This window comes from Balaenoptera physalus (genome assembly GCF_965194825.1).
Source record: "Balaenoptera physalus genome assembly, chromosome: 2".
In the NCBI taxonomy this organism is placed as follows: domain Eukaryota; kingdom Metazoa; phylum Chordata; class Mammalia; order Artiodactyla; family Balaenopteridae; genus Balaenoptera; species Balaenoptera physalus.
Window position 1 is genome coordinate 166438047 of NC_138883.1, and position 22666 is coordinate 166460712.

Consider the following 22666-nt stretch of genomic DNA (forward strand, 5'->3'; position numbering starts at 1 on the left):
CCATGCTGTCACAATAGCAGGGTTTCCTTCCTTTTTTATGGCTGAATAATATTCCATCATACATTGTATGTATGTATATGTGTGTGTATAGACACATACATATATACACACACAAATACATACAGACTCATATACCACAACTTCATCCATCAGTGGACATTTAGGTTATTTCCATATCTTGGCTATTGTGAGTAATGCTGCTATGAACATATAGGGGTATAGATATCTCTTTAACATAAGTGGTTTTGTTTCCTTTGGATATGTTCCCAGAAGTGAGGTTGCTGGATCAGATGGTAGTTTGATAATAGCCATTCTAACAGGCATGAGGTGATATCTCATTGTGGTTTTGATATGCATTTCCCTGATGATTAGTAATGTTGAGGAACTTTTCAAGTGACTTTTCATGTATCTGTTGGCCATCTTGTATGTCTTCTTTGGAAAATGTCTGTTGAGGTCCTTTGCCCATTTTAAGATTGGATTATTTGGTTTATTTTTGTTTTTTTCTGTTGAGTTGTCTGAGTTCTTTATGTATTTTGGATATTAATCCCTTAATCAGATACATGATTTGCAAATATTTTTTCCCATTCTGTAGGTTGTCTTTTTCAGTTTGTTGTTATATCTTCTTGATGGATTGACTCCTTTATCATTATATAATGACCTTCTTTGTCTCTTTTTATCATTTTTAGTTTAAAATCTGTTTTGTCTGATATATGTGAGTACAGCTACCTCTCCCTGCTTCTTTTTGGTTAGTTTTGCTTGAGATGTCTTTTTCCATCACTTCACTCTCAGTTAATTGTCTTAAAGGCTAAAGCAAGTCTCTTGTAGGCAGCAGCATGTTGTTGGATCTTGTGTTTTTATCCATTCAGCCATTCTTTTTATTTTTATTGGAGAATTTAATCTATTTTTGTTTAAAGTAATTATTGACAGGTACGGACTTGCTGTTGCCATTTTGTTCATTGTTTTCTGGCTGTTTTGTAGACCCATTGTTCCTTGTTCCTTATCCTGCTGTCTTTCTGTGTTTTGATGTCTTCGGGTATCAGTATGCTTTGACTTCTCTATCATGTTCTTTTTGTATAATTACTACAGATTTTTCCCATGTGGTTTCATGAGTCTTACATAAAATATCTTAAAATTATAATACACCCTATTTTAAAATGACAACAACTTAGATAGCTGTCCTAAGCTTCACACTTTTACTTCTCCTCCCCTCACATTTTATGTTACTGATATTACAGTTTACATATTTTTCATATTGTGTATCCAATAACAGATTTTTATAGTTATGATTCTTTTTACTGTTTGTTTTTTAACTTTTAGAGTTGTAAGTGAATTATGCACCACCATTACCATATTACAGAATCTGATTTTGAATGTATATTTACCATGATCATTGAATTTTATGGTACCTTCTTATATTTTATAATGTTAATCAGCATCCTTTTACTTCCACTCAACTCCCTTTAGGATTTCTTATAAAGCAGGTCTCCTGGTGATGAGCTCCCTCAGCTTCTGCTTGTTCAGGAAAATCTTTACCCCTTCTTCATTTCTGAAGAACAGTTTTGCCTGATACAGGCTTCTTGGTTGACAGTTTTTTACTTTCAGTATTTCGAATGTATCATCCCATCTCTCCTGGCCTGAAGTTTCTTTTGAGAAATTTGCTGATAGTCTTATGGGGTTTCCCTTGTATGTAATTTCTCTCTTGTCTCTTGTTGCTTTCAAAATTATTTGTCTTTGACTTTTGATATTTTTAATGTGTTTCAGTGTAGCCCTATTTAGGCTCAACCTGTTTGGGGTCTATTGGGCCTCATGGATCTGTTAATTTCTCTCCCCAGGTTTGGGAAGCTTTTTCACATTATTGCTTTGAACATACTTTCTGTCCCTTTCGCTTTTCTCTTCTCCTGAAATTCCCGTAATGCAGATATTGGTTCTTTTGATTGTGCCCCATAAGGCTTTCTTCACTCTTTTTCTTTTTTTTTCCCTTTTGCTCCTCTGACTGGGTAATTTCAAATGTCCTGTCTTCTAGGTCATTGATTGTTTCTCCTGCATGGTCGTCTGATTTTGAAGCTCTCTGTTGAATGCTTCAGTTCAGTCATTGTATTTTTCAGCTCTAGGATTTTTGTTTGCTTTTAATGGTTTCTATTTCTTTGTTGAACTTCTCATTTTGTTCACATATTGTTTTCCTAATTTCGTTTAGCTGTGTGTCCTTGTAGTTCACTAAAGTTCAAGGGGATTATTCTGAATTCTTTGTCTGATAGTTCATAGATCTCCATTTCTTTAGCATCAGTTACTAGTCTACTTTGGTGGTCTCACGCTTACCTGAATTTTTGTCATCCTTGATTCCTTATGTTGGTATCTGAGCATTTGAGTAAGTGGGCTCCTCTTCCAGATTTTACAGGTTCATTTTGGCAGAGACAGTTTTTCACCAGTCAGCCCTGTTGGGGTTTCTGGATGTGTCTGCTGGTAATGTTTGCGGGCAGGGGGGCGGCCTGCTTTATCAGAGTCTACTTTGGGGCAAGGCCACTGCCCAGAACCCTGAGGTGGGGGGCAGGGGTGGTGGTGCTGCTGAGGGCACTTGGATAGGAAAGCTGGCTTGTTCCCCTGCCCTAGTAAGGCTGTAGGATGGGCTTTGCTGTTGCCTGGGGTCTCTGGTCAGGCCCATCAGACTGTCGGGACGGGGTACTATACCCAGTATTAAGCGGGGCTCTGAGTTAGCTGCCCTCCCTGGAGGGGCAGCATTGTTTGGGGGCCCTAATTAGGCCAAACTGTGTGCTGAATTCCCTGGTCAGACAGGGCCGCCGGTGTTGCTCTGCAGACAGGGAAGCACAGGCTGTGCACTGTTTAAGTGCCACTGTAAGCACGGCTCTCGGATGGGCTACACAGCTTGCTGTGTGCTCTGATCAGGCTTCCTGGGCGAGAGGGCGGGCAGCTGTATTCAGCAGTGGGTGGGGCTACAAATTAGTTCCCCTGCCCAGGTGGAGTGGGAGAACTGGCTCCAAGACAGGTAAGGCGCTTCGTGGTCTCGACTCTAGCCGACCGGTGTCTCAAGTTTCCTGGCTGAACAGGGCCGCTGGATCTGCTCGGCAGAGCTCTGCCCCTGCTGGACTCGGCTCCAGGGCTCCAGCAGGGCTGGGCGGTGCGGCTCTGCCGGCGTTGCGGCCGCCTTCCTGGGCAGGGGGCCGCGGAACTCCACTCGCCGGCGGGCGGGGCTGTGAGAGAGCTTCCGCGCGGCGCCCACGTGCCCGCGTCCCAGCTGCCTCTCCGGTGGGCGGGGCTCCGAGTGAACTGCGGCCCGCGCGGGGGCAACAGCCGGCTCCGCGCCCCCAGGCCCGCACCCTGCGCCCTGCCGGGTTCCCTGGTCGGACGTGCTGCCGCAGGCGGGCAGAGCCGCTGGCAGGGACCGCCGCCTGGGCTCAGCAGGTAGGTGCTCGGTCGGCCGCGTGCCGGTTGTCGGAAGCCCCACCGTCTTCTCCACCACAGATGCCCAGGGGTCGAGCCCCGCAGCTCCCCCGGTGACGCGGCGGGGTGGAACTGGAGTAGGGGCTCCCGTGAAGCAGCCCACGGTGCTGGGGCACCGCCGGAGGAGCGGTGGGCTCAGGGGCCCTGCTGGGCGGTGCTGTGCGGGCCTGGGGCGGCTCCTCTGACTCTGCCAGGTGAGGCGCGTCGTGGTCTCTGTGGTGCCGGCGGTGCTTCAGCCTCACGCCCGTGGTCTAGGATTTTCTTAGGGGTGTCTTGTCCATGAACAGTTGTTCGTTGTTCTTGTGAGGGCAGTGAGGTCAGGAAGGACCTGTGTCGCCAGCTTGGTGACATCCGTTCTTGTCTGGAGAAGATGACGCTCCTGAGGCCGTTGGTGCCTCGCGTCGATTCGCTCCAGGAGCCTCTGGGCGCTTTGTGCTTCGGCAGCAGGGTGGTTCCATCTTGAGGTTATTTAAGCTCGCTCGGGAGTAGACGCTGCGCAGCGGCCGAGCCCACCGTGTCCTTGTGTCCGACTCTTAGACACCATTAGGTGAGACAGAGAGAGCCCTGCAAACTGCCGCAGCAGAAAGAGGAAGGAAATAATCACAGTGAAGATGAAAGGAAGATAAATTCCAGATGAGAATTACAGCACATCAATAAAGCTGTATTCATACTTGGGAAAGAGTAAATTCTTGTTTACACAGTTAGCTTTAACCAGAGGCATTTAAATAAAAGAGAAACCCAAGTGGTTCCCGGCTCTCAGTGTGCATCAGGATCACCTGTGGGCCTTGCAAAGGTTCAGACTTAATTGAACCAGAATATGCCTGATCTGTGTAACTGGGTCCTCGTAATTAAGAGTTGAATAAACAGGGAAAACTGGTTTAGGCTTTTAACTTTATTGAGGAGCGCATTTTAGGTTCTTGGGAAGACTTCCTTTTTGATACACGAATGGGAAAATGATGATCTGATTCTGCAAAGTCTTGTCTCCCCCAGGGCTGAGGACCAGCCTTCCTCCAGAAGGCCGGTGACTCATCATCATTAGCCGCCTCCTCGGCTTTCACTCTCCCAGTCCTCGACAGAACATTACCCGGCGGTGCACCTTTTCAGTTCTCAAACCTGTGTCACTTGTCTGGGCTGTGGGCTTGTGCCTGTGTCTTGGTGTGGCTCCACATGCCTAAGCTGCTTTGGGAACTGGCCTGAGGTGCTGGGCGGCCTCATCCCCCTGCCGCAGGAAACGCACCTGGGCTGCTGGCTCCCTGCTTCCCTGCTGAGTTTTGCTCTGGGAAGTTTCTGAGCAGCTGCTGCTCGTTGCCCAGCACAGACCCTCGGGCAGGGGTGCTCTGCATGCCGCTCGGGATGCCACGGGCCGGTTCCCGTCTGGACTGCTTTGCAGAAGTGCTGTGGGAGTGTGCTGGGTCGTGGGGTCAAGAGCACGCGATGGGCGGGAGTGCTGAGAACGCAGGTCGCCAGGTGGCTTTCTTAAGCGCTCCGTCAACCAAGCAGAGGACAGGATGACCACTGCCCCTGGACACTCCCCAAGACAGACAGCAGAGGCCCTGGCATTGTAGGCAAGAGGTGCCTCACGACGGAATGTAACTTTGCTTTTAAAAGTAGGGGATGGACTTTTGTTTCGAATTTGACAACTCTCAGTGAGACACGTACCATTAACCTTAACTTCACTTACTGGAAACAAAACACACATTGATGAAAACCACTTTTGGTATACATCACACTAGGCCTTTCCAAATGAAATAGTTGTGAACTTCTGTAAACATCGGGAAGCCGTTAGATTTTTTCAGATAATTTTACCTTGTTAAGAATTCACGCCAACCGTTGTTCCACTTACAGTCCCACCCCTCACCTTGGTATTGGCAACAAAGGAAATGTCTCTTTCATACCGTTAACTGAATGTTTACAATCCCGTAAATTCAGTAAAGACTTCCGTGAACTATGAGCTGCCTTTGGTCACAGTTCGGGCCTGGTGAGTCTGTCCTCAGGGGCAGAGCCCGGGTGGTGCTGTGACATCCTTGCAGCTGTGGCCACTCTCTGGCCCCCAGACCTCTGGCTGCTTTGGGCCCGGCGTCCCGCACAGATCCAGGACTGGGGAGCAGACAAACTGAACTGAACTGGTTTGAAGGTTCAGATGAGATCACATGGAGGGTGGGGAAGAAAGGCACGTTTGGGTCCCGTGGGGGAAGTGACCCCCGAGTAGGATCCAGAAACCGCAGGGGTGTTTCGACCAAGCGAAGGCTTTTAGGGGCAAGGAATGAACAGGCTCCATCGCTGGCTCTGGGCTGGAGATGCGTTGTCTTGCTTCTCGGTTCTGTGGGAGGGCTTCCAACCTCTGCTTCCCAGGGAGGGGACCCAGAGGGGCAGACTTCCCAGGCTGTGCTGCGGTGCTGGACGTGAGGGAGGCCCCAGGCTTCCTCCGCAGAGAGGACGATGGTTGGCTCGGGCATGGGGAGGCTGGTCCCCATCAGGCCAGTGCAGGCGGCACAGGCACCGGCTGCGAGGAGGGCGTGCTGGAGGCTGGCCCTCGGGGACCCTGAGGTTTAGAAGGCAGGTGGGAGATGAAGCGCCTGCACAGGGATCTGAGGACGGGCCGGGAGGGCTCCCTGTTTTCTTGAATTACACGCACTTCTTTCCCGAAAAACTTGAGGCTGCAGAAAAGTTGAAAGGTGACGCCGCCCCCTGCTCATCAGGACTGAAGATCCAACCTGAAAACGCCTCCTGGATCCAGTGCTTAGAAAGTGACGAGACCAGGAGCGGTTTGGGTGGCGTGAGCGCCAGGGGTCAGGTGACAGGGAGGGTGGGTCACACAGCCAGGCCAAGCGAGGAAAGGAGGCACCTCGCGATTGGCGGCTGTGAATGCACAGCGTTCTGGCTGTGCTGGTCCTTCTGAAGTTTGAAGCAAGACGTTCACTTTTTTGCTGATGGAGTTAATTTGGTTTCCCTCAAATTCTGATTGATGCATCTGCTGTTTTTCACTTGGCTCACTGAACAAGCAGACGGATTAATTAGGAGATTTTACATTTTTGGCATCGCCGCTGCTCCTGCCGCAGCGATCTCGCTGGTTCTCCCCCTCCTCCCGGAGCAAGTATGGACAGGTGTTTCCGCAGCTGAACCCTTCGTGTGCGGGCAGTCTGTGAACAAAATAACGTGCAGAGTTTCTTTGCAAACTCTTGGCCTGGCGCACTGGTTCTCCTCCCTCCAGCCGCCTGTGAAGGCGGAGTGTGGACTGGGGCCCCGCCCTGGGTGTCTGGGGGCTCCCGTGAGAAACTGCTGGGCCGTCAGGCTGCTCTCCCTGCCCTTCCCGGGCCCTCTGCCCCGCCTCACCCCTGACGCCCCCCTCCTTCCCAGGCTCTGGGCGAAGACTCGCAGCTGCCCATCGTGGGCCTTGCGGCTGTTTCAAGAACTGGCCTCTCCCAGCTGCGGATCAGGTGGCCTTGTTGTTCACCCCGATGTGAGCCTTTGACACTTCAACCGCAGGCGTCAGTGCTCGGTCTTGGGTTTTACTGGGGGCGGAGGGTAGCTCTCTGTGGCCTTCAGCATCGCAGTGGGCAGGCCCGTGACCTCGTAAACGTCGGCCCTCCCTGCCCGCAGCTCTCACAGCTTCGGGCTTCTCAGGTCCTTGGAAGCTTTTTTACTTTCTTCTGATTTATGACCCATGTTTAACTCCTCCCTCAGAACAGTCTTTCTCCATGACTGCAGCCCTTGTTCTGGTTTGGAGTTAATGTCCAAGCCAAGACCCGGAAGGAGGTACCAAGCGGCCCTGCCTCACCCCAGGCTTTGCTCCCGGAGGAAGTGGCCCCTCAGGCCGCTCAGCTGGCTGCAAACAGCTGCTTTCGCTGCTGCCAGGAGCTGGTGCTGAGCGGCGGGGCGGGGTGGGGGGTGGTATTTGGAGCCGACCTGTCCCAGGATTAAAGCAAGTTTGGGTTCGTCGTCACCCACCCCAGGCCAGAATCGTCCTCTCTCCTGTTATGGAAACACAGCCCCAAGCAAAAACGTCCGCATCCAATGCTTTGGTTCCAGTTTTAACATAACAGGATAGATCTCAGTTTAGCCAGAGGAGAGTTCCAAGGGGGTTTCCTATGCCAGGCCTCTTGAAACAGGAGACCAGCTTGGGTCAGACGTCTGGAGGCATCTAGTTGTCACTGCGGGAACATCGTCCTTTGTGAGACAGATTGGAACCAAGATAATTTGGGATAAACAATTTGATATTTTATCTTAAATTTTACAAAATATTTCTTTTTGAGTTACAACAGAAAAGAAAGCATGGCAGAGATTGTTCGTGTTCCTTTGTAACTTAGGACATACAAAATTTAAAAATGACTCAGTCTAGAAAACAAACTTCTGGTTACCAAAGGGGAAAGGGGGTGGGTGGGGAGGGATAAATTAGGAGTTTGGGATTAGCAGTTACGACTGTATATAAAGTAGATAACAAGGTCCTACTGTGTAGGATAGGAACTGTATTCAATATCCTGTAATAAACCATAATGGAAAAGAATATGAAAAAGAATATATATATGTATATGTATAACTGAACCACTTTGCTGTCCATCAGAAACTAACACAGCATTGTAAATCAGCTATACTTCATTAAAAAACACGACCCCCTCATTGCCACTCAAATCTTTGTCCATTTCATTTTGTGAAAGTAGGATTTCTTTTTAAACTCTACTAACCAAAGATGGGCTTAACTGAGTTTTGAACACCTGTAATAATCCAGGGCGTACCGACCCTCAGGCTCCTGGCTTATGACAGGTGGTGAAGGCAAGAGGTGAGCAGTCAACTTTCCCTGCAGAAGAATGTCCTTTTGTTCATTCCTGTAGCAGTTCCTGAAATGGGAGGACACGGAGGGCGTGAGGAAGGGAGCTGGACCCGCGGGTCCCTGCTGAGGCTGGAGGGTCTCAGAGCAGCCAGGCCAGGTGCTCAGTGGGGGGAGCGGGAGGAGGGGCTGCCCTGCTCCCCCACTTCCCACCAGGGGAGGCGACGGCCCCCGGACTGGCCCCTGGCTCTCTCTGGACACACTGGTAGCTTCCCCCTGGGGATCCGATTGCTAACGTGGTTTCCCTTTTTCTGTCCTACATGAAGCCATTCTTTTTCTCCCCAGACCAGAGGAGAAAATAATTGCAGCCGTTCAGTTTTACAGCGTGTTAATTTAGCTCTCCGGTGAATCAACTCGAAGGCTGAGGGCCAAGCAGTTTATTCAAACAGGAGGCTGGGACTCCTGCCAAGACAGTGGGGTGGCTTCCAGGCCGGCCCCGCCGTGATCCCAGCTACAGGTGGAGCTGCGGGGGCGACGGGGGCGGCGGGAGGGGAGGCCGTGCGGCAAAGCGCTAAAGGGGGCTGCGGCCCGGGCAGCCGCGGGAGCGCACGGGGAGCCTGCCTGACGCTGGCAGGAGCCCCCCGGTCGGGATGGGCCCGACTCAGGTGGGTCCCCGTGCCCCCGGGGGCACCAGGGCTCAGGGTCAGCACAGTCGCTCCGTCCTCGCGTTTTCTCGGCCACAGGAGAGCAAAACGAAGGCGGACCCCTCCGAGCCATCGGGGATGGGGGTGTGGTTCAGAGTCGTTCCCCCCCCCCGCCCCCCGCCAGGGACCTCTGGGACCAGCCATCCTCCAGCAGCCCCTCACAGACGGGTGACCATGTAACGTGCAGTCCAGACTGGGTGCACGGAGACAGGTATAAACTGAGACTGTCCTGGGCCACTTGGGACCTGTGGTCACCCTGTGTGTATAGAACATCACAACTTAAACTGTGCCGTTTAAGTGTGAGAAAAAAACCTAACAACTACCCTACAGGTGGAAGTAGGGCTGTGGTAGTTGGTATTTTAAAGGGGTGAGTTATCTACTTTCAAAAGGGGTGGGTGGACTTGGTGTGAGGGCAGGGCTGGCACATACCAAGAGGCAAGAGGCCTTTTTAAGGCGTCCGGAACATCGACTGGGGAAAGCTGCTTATGATTTATTCTAAAACTGAGATAGGAACCCAGGAGGAGACTCGGCCCATGGGGTCAATATTCCAGTCGAAACGGATCCCGTCTTGTGGGACGGGACGTTTGCCAGGCACACATGGGTCAGTCAAGGAGATAAGAGCGCAAGACTTCTAGGTGGTTCCTAAGCAAATGTCACGGAAGCACCAGGTTGTCCACTGGGAACCTCAGTTCTTAGTAACAAAGCATCGTGAGGCACAGTCAGGAAAGAACACAGGCCTGCCAGCCCCGCCGGGCCCTGGGCAGCGGGTGACAGCACTTGGCCTTGAAGCAGCGTTGGCTGCTGGCGGGAACCTGCTAGAACAGTCAGGGGCTTCGTGAGGACACAGGAGGGAATGTGTGAATGGGCTTGAAAACCGGTGCCGTCGGTGGTGTGAAGAACGGAGCTGTAAGCTTTTGCCCCAGTGGAGAAAGTAAATGTCAGTCACTACAGGACAAAGGGCCCGGTTCTCTGGGAAGATAAGGGCAGATACCCCAAGCTGTGCGGGGCCGGGGGGCGCAGGTGGGCGGCGCGTGCTGGGGCCAGGCCAGTGCTTTCCAAGCCCCGCACGAAGAGACACCTCCTGCTGTTCCCTCTGCTAGGGTCTGAGTGGGGTGGGGACTCTGAGGTCGAATTCTGGGCCTCTTTTTGTCAGAGGCCAAGTCTGAGGATTCTCCTTGTACCACGTGGGCCCCTGGTGGGCTGCAGTCAGAGTAAACACTTAAGCAGAGGCCTGAGTTAACCTTTTTGGGTAAGGAACCTTTGGGGCAACTGGTGAAAGATGTGTACCCTCTCTTCAGAAAACCACACGTCCAAAAGAATAAAGACTTTGCATACCTTTGGCAGGGTTCCCAGACCACCGGGGTCTATACAGTGCTCAGGACTCCCGGGGCCCAGGCTAGGGATTCCTGCCTGTGAGGGACCAAATGAGCGTGGCTGGTGGCCTGTCAGCCCTGCTACCTGCGTCTGCAGCCACTGAAAAGATGGTAACAGGAAGCCTGGATGGTCAGATAGAAAAAGAACATTTATTGTGTTCAACAAGCCAGATTATCATCGTAACAACCTATGCAGCAGCCGCCGTTATTCCCTATTTTTCCAGATAAGGAATCGAGACAAAGAGGTAAGACAAGGCACTGATGTCACACAGCTTGGAGGTGTGACTAGATAGATAAGGTCACAAGGCGGGGCTGAGGAGTGGGTTTAGGGAGCACTTCCCTGGGGCATCAGGAAGGAGAGGGGGGGGCTGTGCCTGGTCCCCATGTGACCTGTGTTGGGAACCCCTTTTGGAGGTGCCATTGCTTTCCCGACTGTGACCTCGCTCAGACCGAACCCCACGGGTCTCCTGTGTGCAGCTGAGCTCCTGAGCCCTGCCCCACCCAGCCCACTGGTCCTACTTCAACAAAACTCAGCAGCTCCAGGTCCCCCAAATAGGGGAGGCCACACAGAAAGGGGCTGGTGGCAGGGACAGTCATCAGTAGAAAACCATGCTAGAAGACTCCTCCTTAGTGAGTGTGCAAAAGACGAGGTTGGTAGGCAAATTAGGGCATTTCATCCTAAATTGTACCTCTTAAGGCATCTTGGGACCCCTGTGGGGCTCTCCCCACACTGGAAGCCCAGAAATCTGGTCATGGAATTTGGGGGTGCATGCAACAGAAACCCATTTCAAAGTACCATAAGTGAAAAGGGTGATTTCATGGAAGGATGCTCACAGAATGTCACAGGCTGGACAAGCAAGCTGTGTGACAAGCCTGACCCTGGACTCGGAGACAGGATGGACCCAAGACCTGGAAAGCAGCCAGAACAATCCCTTCCTGATTCCCTCCATGCACCAGCTTCTTCCTCTGAGACGTCCCACACCAATGGGGAGTGGGCCTTGGCCCGAAGCGAATGCACAGTAATAACCTCGTGGCCCCATTGGCTCCAGGAGAAAGTTCTGGGGCAGAAGCTGTTGGCTCTGGTGCCGCCCGTGACCGGCTCTTGTTTGTTCTTAGAAAGAGGCCTCCTGACATGCAGGCCAGGCAGCCTCTCCCTCCCCAGCTGCCTCCCCTTCCCGACCAGGATGAGGCTCAGGGGAGCTGCTGCCCGAGGACTCAGTTCATGAAAACAGTGACTTGGAGCAGTTTCTCCACTGCTCTTTTTGACGTCGCAGAGGTGGCAGGTCCTCCACAGCATCAGAGGCGGGCCTACCTGGAGCCACGTGTGTCCTGCTCAGGCTGAAAGGTTACAGAGCCAGTGTGGCCGCTGCCACCCAGACCTTCTCCGGGAATCTAACCTCATTTCACTCCTTAGAGAAAAACGATGTCTTTATAGCTATTTTATCAGATCACCTCCCTGAAATGTGTTCTGGTGATCTTTTTTTTAAATTTGTTTTTTATTTATTTATTTTTGGCTGCATTGGGTCTTCGTTGCTGCGTGCGGGCTTTCTCTAGTTGCGGCGAGCGGAGGCTACTCCATTGTGGTGCATGGGCTTCTCAGTGCAGTGGCTTCTCTTGTTGCGGAGCACGGGCTCTAGGTGCGCGGGCTTCAGTAGTTGTGGCTCGCGGGCTCTAGAGCGCAGGCTCAGTAGTTGTGGCTCATGGGCTTAGTCGCTCTGCGGCATCTGGGATCTTCCTGGACCAGGGCTCGAACCCGTGTCCCCTGCATTGGCAGGTGGATTCTCAACCACTGCGGCAGCAGGGAAGCACTGTTCTGCTGATCTTAATGGTTTTCAAGTTTAGGCAATTTGTACTTCAGCAAACTGCTTTCAGCCCTGAGCAAATGACAGATTTAAAAAGGAGCACTCAGCTGATGGTGATGGTTCAGTCAAAAGTAACAGCACAAAATAGTGGTTTTTAACTTAGGTATTGAAAAGTGGGACCCAGTGTCATCAGGTCCGAAAAACCTTGCCTATGTGTTGTCTGGAAATTCTATCTGTTGCGTATGCATTTCTACCAAACCATCCAAACTTAGAGTTTATTACTTATGTCCTTGTGCATTTAGACTTATTTTTTTCTACATACATATAACATATGCATATACATACAGTTAAGATAACCCCACACTACTCCCAGCCAGCTAGCTCAATGCAAAGCTGGTTTTTTCTCCCAAATACTGGCATCCTGCTACTCGTTAGCTGGTGTGATCTTTGGTCAAAGAAACACATTAAGTTTTCATTCTTACACATTAGTTCACTCATATGTTCCTTCAAAATCATACATTTGCCTGACTGTTAGAAAGCACTATTCAGTTTGTTCCCCAGGAAATTAAACTTTGCAGTGATGAGAGAGAAAATAATCTATAAAATACCCAAATCTGATTTTTTCTCCTTTAACACAGTATTTGTTTAAACAATGTAGCACAATATTTATTTTACATTTTTAATTTTTTTTTACTAAGGCACGTGACGTATAGAAATAGTGAGGTACAAAATGCAAATTTCTGCATAAGATTTTTAAAATAATCCTTTTGGAAAATAAGGTAAACATCATCTTCCAGAAGATTCAGCTTTTAGCTTGTTTCTTCTTTTGGACCAGTTCAACCAGCAGCTTGTATCTAGCGATACAGTCTTCCTGGAGAGAGAGAGAGAGAGACAGAGAGTTGACAGTTACAATCAGAGGGACCCTCGTGGGGTGAGCCTGCCGTGCCCAGCGCTGACCAAGGGCTGTCCTGTCCACCTGGAATTCCCTGGGTGCCCGGGCGGGAGGTGCGATGTGCACCCTGGGGGAGGGGCCGGTGGCTGCCGTCTGTGGGACGGAGACTTTGGTTACTGTGATGGTGACTTTCGACTCACCAGTGGCACTTAACATTTTAACATTTCACCGTTTCGTCACAACACATTACTTCAGAGAAACGAAAAACCTTGAGGCCCGGCCTCCACAACATCGTTCTCGTTATGGTTTGCCTCTCCCTGGGGCCCCTGGGACCTTCCTGCGGTAGGGCCACGTCGGCCCAGCCCCACGGGCTACCGCGGGGAGTGTGCCCCGCTCTTCCTCCGGCTCGTGCCAGCCCCGCCGAGGTCTTCCAGCCTTCCACGCAGGCTACAGAACTAGCAGCTTCAGACGCCAGCTGCCTGTCGCTGTCAGCCCTTGGGGTGAGGACCGCTGATGAAGCAGGGGAAGGGCCTCACTGCTCTCTTGTTTATCACAAGGTACTTTCCAGAATCCATTTCTGTTTCTGTTCAAAAACACCCCAAGGGCGCTGTTCGCCTTCACTAACTTAAGGTCGCACGAGAACTGGTTTGTGCTCCGCAGCAGACGACTTTATCAGCGGCCCTGGACAGAGAATGGGTGTTCGTTCTCTTCCTGGGGTTTTGGCTTAGTAGTGTTCTGAGAGAATCTTCTAATAAGTGCCTCTTCTGCGGCCCCCAGGGCCACCTGCCTAAAGTGTCACCCTTTCCCTAACAGCCGAGCCGCCCGGCCGGCCCAGCGCTCTGGGGTGGGGGGATGGGGGGACCCTGGGCTCTGAGCAGCAGGCCTGCCAGGGTGGGGGGCCCAGCCCAGCCCCGTGTGGGCCTCAGGCAGAGGCTCCTCCTTCAGGCCCAGGGCTCCCAGCGGCTTGCGGGCCACTTCCAGGGAGTCGCCCTGTAGCGGGCGAGCCAGCAGGCAACCTCCCCTGGACCTGGTTCTGACGTGGAGGCTTAAGGGGAACACCTGCAGGATAATAAACAGTGCTGCTCATTCCTCCCTGAACCAGGAAGGTTTCCAAACCCCACGGCAATGAGTTTCCGAGTGTGCTATCCGCAGGAACCCACGGTTCCAGCGCCTTCATTTTAAGCCAGTGTCAATTCATCACACATGTAAATGCCTGTGTCCCGACAGATGCTAAAGAAATTCAGGGAAAATAATTACTTCTGGCAAACCAGTTGGAGGGTCTGGGAGGATCTGTGTTTCTCAAATAGATCAACTGCTAATGGTTTATTTTTCTCCTCGGGAATTCTCAACTTCCTCATTTTAAAGTAGGTGATAGATAACTAGACCTGTACGCACAGGGACATCCATGGCCACGAGCTAGATTTTCCGACATCGAATTTCAATTAAAAAAAAATGTAAATGAACATCAGTGTACCCACAGGCTACTGAGTGATGGGCACAGAAGGCAAAGGAGACTGGTTCTTTTGATTTCTCGGTGTTCCTGGTGCCTCAGACGAAGGGTATGGCTACGAGGAAAGACGCCCAGGAGGCTGTCAGGAAAGGCTGGAGTTGAAAAGATCACACCGGAGGCTCTGCAGCTCCCAACTGTCGGAGCAGAAGACAGAGGCCGGACGGGGCCTGACTTCCCACAGGGGCTGCCCCTCTTCCCTCCTATCTGAGTTGGCATTTGGGAACTCTCTGCAGATGTGTTTAAATAGACACTGAAAGCTGTACACAGGGAGGAAAGGGCTACAGAGGACAAGCTGTATCCTGATCCCGAGGGCAACCTCTCCCTGACCCCGCCCCCAACACTGCTTCCAGCCTTTGGTCCACAGGTGCTACCGCTGAGTCCAGACAACTTACACGGCAGAACTGGTGACCATGGCGACGCCGGCCGCCACACGTGTTCCCCGGGTTAAAGAGCTGTGAAGCGCTGGAGGGGCTCGTGATTCTGTGGGAAACCTTCTCCTTGCTGGCCGAAGAGAGCCTCCGCCTGCGAGGGAGCCCTGGCCCTGCGCGGCCCTCACGGCGACAAGGACGCTACCCGGCTGTCCCTGCCCCGCCCCGCCCCGCCCCGCCCCCGCCGAGCGAACGCTCCAGAAGGTTGGCGGGATTGCTGTGGGGGAAGGTTATGATCTATGCGTGGGGTTTTCGCTGAGAAAACATAACTGGTCTGTATAACGATTCAACTTGGAATCTTGACCTCATTTACATTAAGCAGTCGAGTGCAGATTCCCAGGCTCTCGGGAGACATCTAGTGGAAGGTAACTGGCAGGTAAGAGATGAGGCGGATAGAAAGACACGTAGGAGGAGGGAAAGTCGGTGGACCCGCTGCGGCCGCGTCCGTGTGATCTAGACCCACTCGGAGGCCTTCCTTCCCGGCGTCACCCACCTTACTCTTGGACGGGACACACTTGGCTATTTTGTCCCAGCGGTCAGAGGATCCCTTTGGGTACTGCTGTAATGCTAGCTCCAGAAGTTTCTGTTGGTTCTGAGTCCAGGGCTCCTCCGCGGCTCGCGCTCGCTCTCTCTTCTGGCTCTCGTCGTCGCTGGACTCGTGCTGTTCCGACATGTCGAAGTCCTTCTGCCTCTTTCCCCGGACCTTCTCCTCCGGCTCGGGCGGCCGGGCTGGCCTCCGCCTCCGAGGCCGGCTCTCCTCCGCGGCCTCCGGCTCGGCCTCCTCCTCGCCGTCCTCCTCCTCCTCCTCCTCCTCCTCCTCCTCCTCCCGCTCCCCGGCCTGCTTGGCCTCCTCCCGCTGGGTGATGATGTCGTCCGGCAAGGTCGTGGCGGCCTTGGGGGGCCTGGAATTCTGGGCTGTGGATCTGAGTTCGGAGAGTCTGACCATCCCTGTGAGAAAGGACACACGGAGGGGAAGGGCAAGGTCAGTTCCGGTGACAAGAGTCAGGACAGCTGCCTTCACCACAGCAGACAGTGCGCTGGACATTTTGCATGTATTATATGCTTAATGTTCACACTATTCTATAAAGACAGCCATCGTGACCCCAACTGCACAGAGGAGGGAAGTCAGTCTCAGAAGCAGCAGAGGTGGGATCTGAACCCACTTCTGCCTGATTCCAAGCCTTTGTCCTTCCACCACTCTGAGGACTTCGGGGGCCTCCCAGGGCCGGGCTGCGATCAGAGAATGAGAAGGTCTCTTTGAGAGGGGATAAGCGGCTACTCTCGAGGTACGGAAAGATGTTCTTCAGAATCTAGGGTGGTTATTAATTCCACGAGCGCAAGTACAGTGAATCCGTCAGACCTCCCGCTGGGTTCACTGCCTGCACGGGGGACCCGCCCCCCCAGCCAAGCTGCTTCCTGTGCCACCGCGATGCCTCGCTTGACAGAAAAAGCACACGCCCCCTGCCACCCACAGGGGTGTTCAGCCACGCGTTTCCCGCCCTGCTCACACGCTCCCGACCCCTCCGGTGCTCCAGGAAGATCTGTCCGCGCCCGCCCCCACCCCCCACCGCCCCGCCTTTTCAGGAGCAGGTTTCTGGAGACTGTGTCGGAGGGGAGCGTCTTTCACAGAAGCACGTTGCGCGCTTGGGCCTCCACACGCAGACCAACAGCCGCGCTGGTAGGAGAGCAGTCTGGAAATGCCCTCCTCGCTGGAGCCCGCAGAACCGCACGTCCAGCCCTCTCCAGGGGAGACGTTTCGAGATCTCAGGGTTTGCTGGTCCCTAGTAGGTTACATCGAGTACAGGGACCTGTATTTACGTGGAGTTGGAAGGTTTAGGAGGCATTTTCTTCTTGGTTCCAAGCAAAAAGTATGGGGACTTGAACAAAATTCCACTTAGTCTTGGAGGAAACGGATTTTTTTTAAAAAAATAAATTTATTTTATTTTTGGCTGCGTTGGGACTTCGTTGCTGCACGCGGGCTTTCTCTAGTTGCGGAGAGCAGGGGCTACTCTTCGTTGTGGTGCGCGGGCTTCTCATCGCGGTGGCTTCTCTTGTTGTGGAGCACGGGCTTCAGTAGTTGGGGCACGTGGCCTCAGTAGTTGTGGTGCACGGGCTTAGTTGCTCCGTGGCACGTGGGATCTTCCCGGACCAGGGCTCGAACTCGTGTCCCCTGCATTGGCAAGCAGATTCTTAACTGCTGCACCACCAGGGAAGTCCCTGGAGGAAATGGATTTTGAGAAACATAGATTCTTGGAGAAGCTGCTTGGTCTGTCCTGAAGGATGCTTTGTGCGTGTGGTGGCAGTGGTGGACAGTGTGGGGAAATGGCGCAGACTGGCTTTCCCCTGCGTGCCCTCCTCCCCACCAATACTAGAGAAGAACAAGGTTTTTACAGTTCTTCAAACTTATTAAGTACATCTTAGCACCACTGTGTGTGCAGGGCTGCATTGGCTTGTGGGTGCTTGTAATTCGATCCCTTTCACAGAGATGACCAGTAGAGTCCATTGGGCAAAACAAGTTACTATAAAAAGGGATTTATTTTGAAGGCACGGCTTTAGATTAATGGGATGGAGTGGGTGCTGACTCACCTGGGGAGCAGGAAACTGAATCCTTCAGTTGCTTGGCTTTGGTTGTCACCTGTTTCAAAATATAAAAGCAGAGAAAAATCTGACTTTCCATATGTCTACTGTAGGTCAAGTGACCTCTTTCATAGAAGGTCCATGTGAAGGAACAGGGTTTACTGAATCTTAGGCCTGGATGGACCCTCGGTCATCAGTCCAGTCCATTTTTTTAACCAACGTGGAAATTGAAGCCCAGAGAGATTAAATGAATTACTCCAAAATATCCATCTAATCAAGTGGCAGACTCAGAACAAGAATTCAGATCACCTGATTACAGCCCCATTATACAAGGCTGTCTGTGAAGATGTACTAGTTTCCAGAATCACTATACAAACACGTCATGTTTTTTAGTTAGGATTTCCTGAAAGAGTATCTTTCTTCAATGGAGAATATGATACCAAGGGGTATTATGAACAATGGGGAAATTTACTCTTAAGCTAACGATGTTATAACATAAAAGTCTTTCTTTTCTTCGCATCCCAGAAAGAAACCCTAAGAGCACCAAGATTGACACTAGCGGAAGGACCTCTTGATGGAGTAGTAGATGGACCCAAGAACCATGAGACATTTACATACACAAGTGTGGATCCACAGAAATAATGTTTTCTTTCTTCTCTATAAATGGTATTATATTATACGTCTCACCCTTTAGCTTGCTTTTTTAAATTTAATGATGTCTTGGAGGTCTATAGATAGATTTCCCTTTTTAAAACTGAGATAAAATTTGCATAGAGTGGAATGTACAGAGTTTTAAATGTACATTTCAATGAGTTTTGACCAAAAAAACCCCCATGCAACCAACGTTCTAATCAAATTATAGAAAATTCCTGTTACCCTAGAAAGTTCCCTGTGCCCCTAAATCCATCTCTACCCTGCCATAGACAACCACTGTTCTGATTTCTATTATATATATTTTAAACAGGAGATCAAAATTAATTAACAAAAATTAAAGTTGGATAGTTAACTGCCCCAATGCACTTATTAAACAAGCCATCCCTTCTCCATTTATTTAAAAGGTTAACTTTATTAAAATTATGTTAAAATTACATTTCATTGTATACATGGAATACATACTTTGTATTCTATCCCCTTAATCCGTGTAAATTCTTGAACCAACATTTTGCTGCTTTAATGAAATTTGAAAGGAAAACCTCAGAAAGCATGCTCTAACATCCTTAGAGCTCGGAGTTAGAGCTCATATTCAGTTTTGGTTCCACCTCTGATTAGCTGGGTAACCTTGAGCTGTTTCCAATCCTCTCCCTCTCTCTCATGTATTACCCTCTGTAATATGTGGATAAAACTGCTAATACCTTTTGTCTGGTAGGGATGTTTTAAGTTTGAAATAAGCTCTTAGCATGATACCTAGCAAATGTTAAAGGCTTATATTTACCTATTATAATTGATGTGGATCATTTGTTTTCCATTCATGCAAAAGGGCAGAATTAGAGAAAATATTTAAAGCTGCTTAGAAACACTCTTCAATTTTATTCCCTCTCTGTGGATGACCTTGCTTCATATTTTATGGGAAAAAACTTGAAGTTATCCAACATGAGCTTCCCTGACTTGCAACTTTCCCAACTCAAATTTCTGATTGCACCACCATATATCTTTCCCACATTTTATATAACCTACACATATCCTCTTGTATATTTTGAATCATCTCTGCATTACTTACAATACCTGATACAATCTAAATGCTATGTAAATAGTTGCCACTGTGAAGCAAATTTGTGTTTCACTTTTTACAACTTTCTGGATCCCCCCCCCCCCCCGCCCCACCAAATACTTTCCATCTGAGGTTGATTGAATCTGTAGGTGTGGTGCCGACCATAGCGTGGGGCTTCCCTCTGTAACTGCCATTAAGTGTCTTATTTAGACGTCTCCTAGCTCCTGAAACTAAACAACTCCCAACCTAAACTCATCAACTTCTCTGCTTTCCCTTCCTTTTCCTAACAGTACTATCATCCCAGTCACGTAGGCGCAAAACCAAAGAGCCAATTTTTGGACTTTTTTCTCCCTCCCCAACCAGCTGCCGCGTTCTTCACAATACTGATCCCATGTGTTCCCGTCTCTCTCAGATCTCCACCACCTGCATTAGTCCTTCATTCTCTGACTGAATTAATATAACAGCCTTCTAACTGGTCTACAACTTATTTATTCGCAGTTCCCATGGAATAATATCCCTAAGGCAGAGTTCTGATCAAATACCTTTCATGGCTCATCAATGACCATACAACAAAGTGTTCAATTCTTAACCTGACGCACAAGGAAATCCACAATCTGATCTATTTTCTTTCCTGTGTGCATCCTTCCTTTCAGCGAACTAAACAATTAATGCTCCCCAGATGGTCAGAAATTCTCTACTCTGTACTCTTGGCCATTGTTAACATTTGCCTTAAATGATTTTCTTTTCTTCATCAAACCTCTCCTTAAATATCTATCCGTCCAGAGCCAAATCATCCTTCAAGATACTTGCAAGTGTGACTTTCTCCTTGAAGACTTCCCAGATGTCCACCACCAGGACTACCAAGTCTGGTGACAGTACCTCTCCTCTCTCAATTTCTACTGTATTTTTAAAGATTCTATATTTTTACATCATAATACAATAAAATTACCTTTTCCTCTTTTGTTGCACTATGAATTTTAACACGTTTATAGATTCATGTAACTATAGGATACACAACCTACATATAGGATATGGAATAATTCTTTTTTTTCTCCTGCATCTTGTTTTCTTATTTAACAAAATATTTTGGAGATTATTCCAGAATAGTACACAAAGACCTCCCTTGTTCTGTTTCTTAAAAAACAGCTTAACTGAGATATATAATTCACATACTATACAATTCATCCACTTAAAGTGTATAATTCAGTGGTTTTTACTAAATTCAGATATGTGCAGCCATCATCGTGGCCAACTTGAGAACATTTTCATCACTTTGAAAAGAACCCCCATATCCTTTAGCTATCATTCTCCATCCTCCTCATCCCACCCCATCCCTCATCAAGCAATAAGCAACTACAAATCTGTCTCTACAGATTTCTCTATTCTGGACTTCCATATGAATGGAATCATATAATATGTGGATTTTTGTGGCTGGCTTTTTTCACTTAGGGTAACGGTTTCCAGGTTCATCCAAGTTGTAGCATATATCAGTACTTTATTCCTTTTTATTGTGGAATAATATTCCATTGTATGGATATACACATTTTGTTTATCCATTTATCAGGTGATAAACATTTGTGTTGCTTCCATCTTTTGGCTATTATAAATAATGCTGCTATAGCTATAAACATTCGTGTATAAGTTTTTGTGTGGGCATATGTTTTCATTTCTCTTGGGTATATACCTAGGAGTGGAATTGTGGAGTTATATGGTAACTGTGTTTAACTTTTTGAGGAACTGTTGTACTGTTTTCCAATATGGCTGCACCATTTTACATTCACATCAGCAGTATATGAGTCTTCTGATTTCTTTACATCTTTCCTAAAACTTATTATCCAACTTTTTGTATTATCCCACATCCTAGTGGATGTGAAGTGGTATCTTGTGGTTTTAATTTGCATTTCCCAAATGACTAGTGATACTGTACATTTTTTTTTATTGTTTATTGGCTCTTTGTATATCTTCTTTGGATAAGTGTATATTCAGATCCTTTGCTCATTTTTTATTTGGGTGATTTGTCTTTATTATTGAGTTGTAAGGGCTCTTTATATATTCTGGATACAAGTCCTTCATCAAATAAATGATTTGCAAATATTTTCTCCCACTCTGTGGGTTGTCTTTTCCTGCTCTTAGTGGTGTCCTGTGAAGCACAAAAGTTTTAAATTTTGATGACATCCACATTTTTTTCTTTTTCTTTTTTTTTTTAGTTGCTTGGACTTTTGGTGTCCTATCTAAGAAAGCTTTTGCCAAATCCAAGGTCATGAAGATTTACCCTTCTGTTTTCTTCTAAGAGTTTTATAGTTTTAGCTCTTACATCTAGGGGAATATTGCAATCTTAACAATGTTAAATCCTCTGATCCATAAACAGGAGATATTTTTCCACTTATTTTGATCTTCTTCAATTTCTTTCAACAATGTTTTGTAGTTTTTAAAGTTTGTATTTTTTGTTAAATTTATTCCCAAGTATTTTATTCTTTTTGATGCTATTGTGAGTGCAGTTATTCTCTTTATTTCATTTTCAGGTTGTTCATTGTAGGTATATAAAAATAAAACATTTTTGTATATTTATGTTTACTGCAACCTTGATGAACTCATTTTATTAGTTCTAATAGTTTTTTAGTTAATTACTTAGTATTTTGTATACATAAAATCATGTCATTAGCAAATAGGGACAGTTTACTTCTTCCTTTTCTATCTTATTTCTTTTTCTCAGCTAACTGCCCTGGCTAGAACCTCATATAATGTTGAATAGAAGTGGTGAGAGCAGACATCCTTGTCTTGTTCTTTATCTTAGCAGGAAAACATCCCCTCTTTCACCAATAAGCATGATATTAACTATGGGTTTTTAGTAGATGTTCTTTATCAGGTTGAGGCACTTCCCTCTTATTCCTAATTTGTTGAGTGTTTTTATCATGCAAGGATGTTGAATTTGTTAAATGCTTCTATTGAGATGATCTTGTTTTTTAACTCTATTGATATGATTAATTTACATTAATTGATTTTCAGATATTGAATCAACTTTGCATTCTTGGGATAAATCCCACTTGATTAGGGTATATAATTATTTTTATAAGTTGCTGGATTTGGTTTGCTGTATTTTGTTGAGAATTTTTGCATCCATATTCATATGAACTATTAGTCTGTAGTTTTCTTCTCATGTCTTTGGTTTGCTATTAGAGTAATACTGGCTTCACAAAATGTGTTGGGAAGTATTCATCCTTTTCTATTTTGGGGAAGATTTGTGAAGTTTCGGTATTCATTCTTCTTTAAATGTTTGGTAGAGTTCAGCAGTGAAGCCATCTGAGCCTGGGCTTTTCTTTTTGAATAGTTTTTTTTTTTTTTATTACTAATTCAATCTCTTCACTTGTTATAGGCCTATTTTGATCATCTATTTCTTCTAAACTTGATTCAGTTTTATTTGTTAATGTCTTTCTAGGAATTTGTTCATTTC

General features: G+C 48.3%; 1 protein-coding gene and 1 long non-coding RNA gene across 2 annotated transcripts in view; one reads left to right on the forward strand and one right to left on the reverse strand.

Annotated features, from left to right (window-relative positions):
• The first annotated feature begins 2510 nt into the window (after positions 1–2510).
• On the forward strand, positions 2511–21307 carry LOC309655034. Its single transcript, XR_014260566.1, has 2 exons — positions 2511–3417; positions 18033–21307. It is a non-coding gene; the product is annotated as an uncharacterized lncRNA (long non-coding RNA).
• Positions 10430–22666, reverse strand: part of DNAJC1 (DnaJ heat shock protein family (Hsp40) member C1) — a 194577-nt gene continuing 182340 nt past the window's right edge. The window contains exons 10-12 of the mRNA XM_082449735.1: positions 17517–17565; positions 15424–15878; positions 10430–12971 (exon numbers count right to left, since the gene is read on the reverse strand). Coding sequence (XP_082305861.1) covers positions 12903–12971; positions 15424–15878; positions 17517–17565 — 573 coding nt within the window. The 3' untranslated portion in view covers positions 10430–12902. The remainder of the gene's footprint in view (positions 12972–15423; positions 15879–17516; positions 17566–22666) is intronic.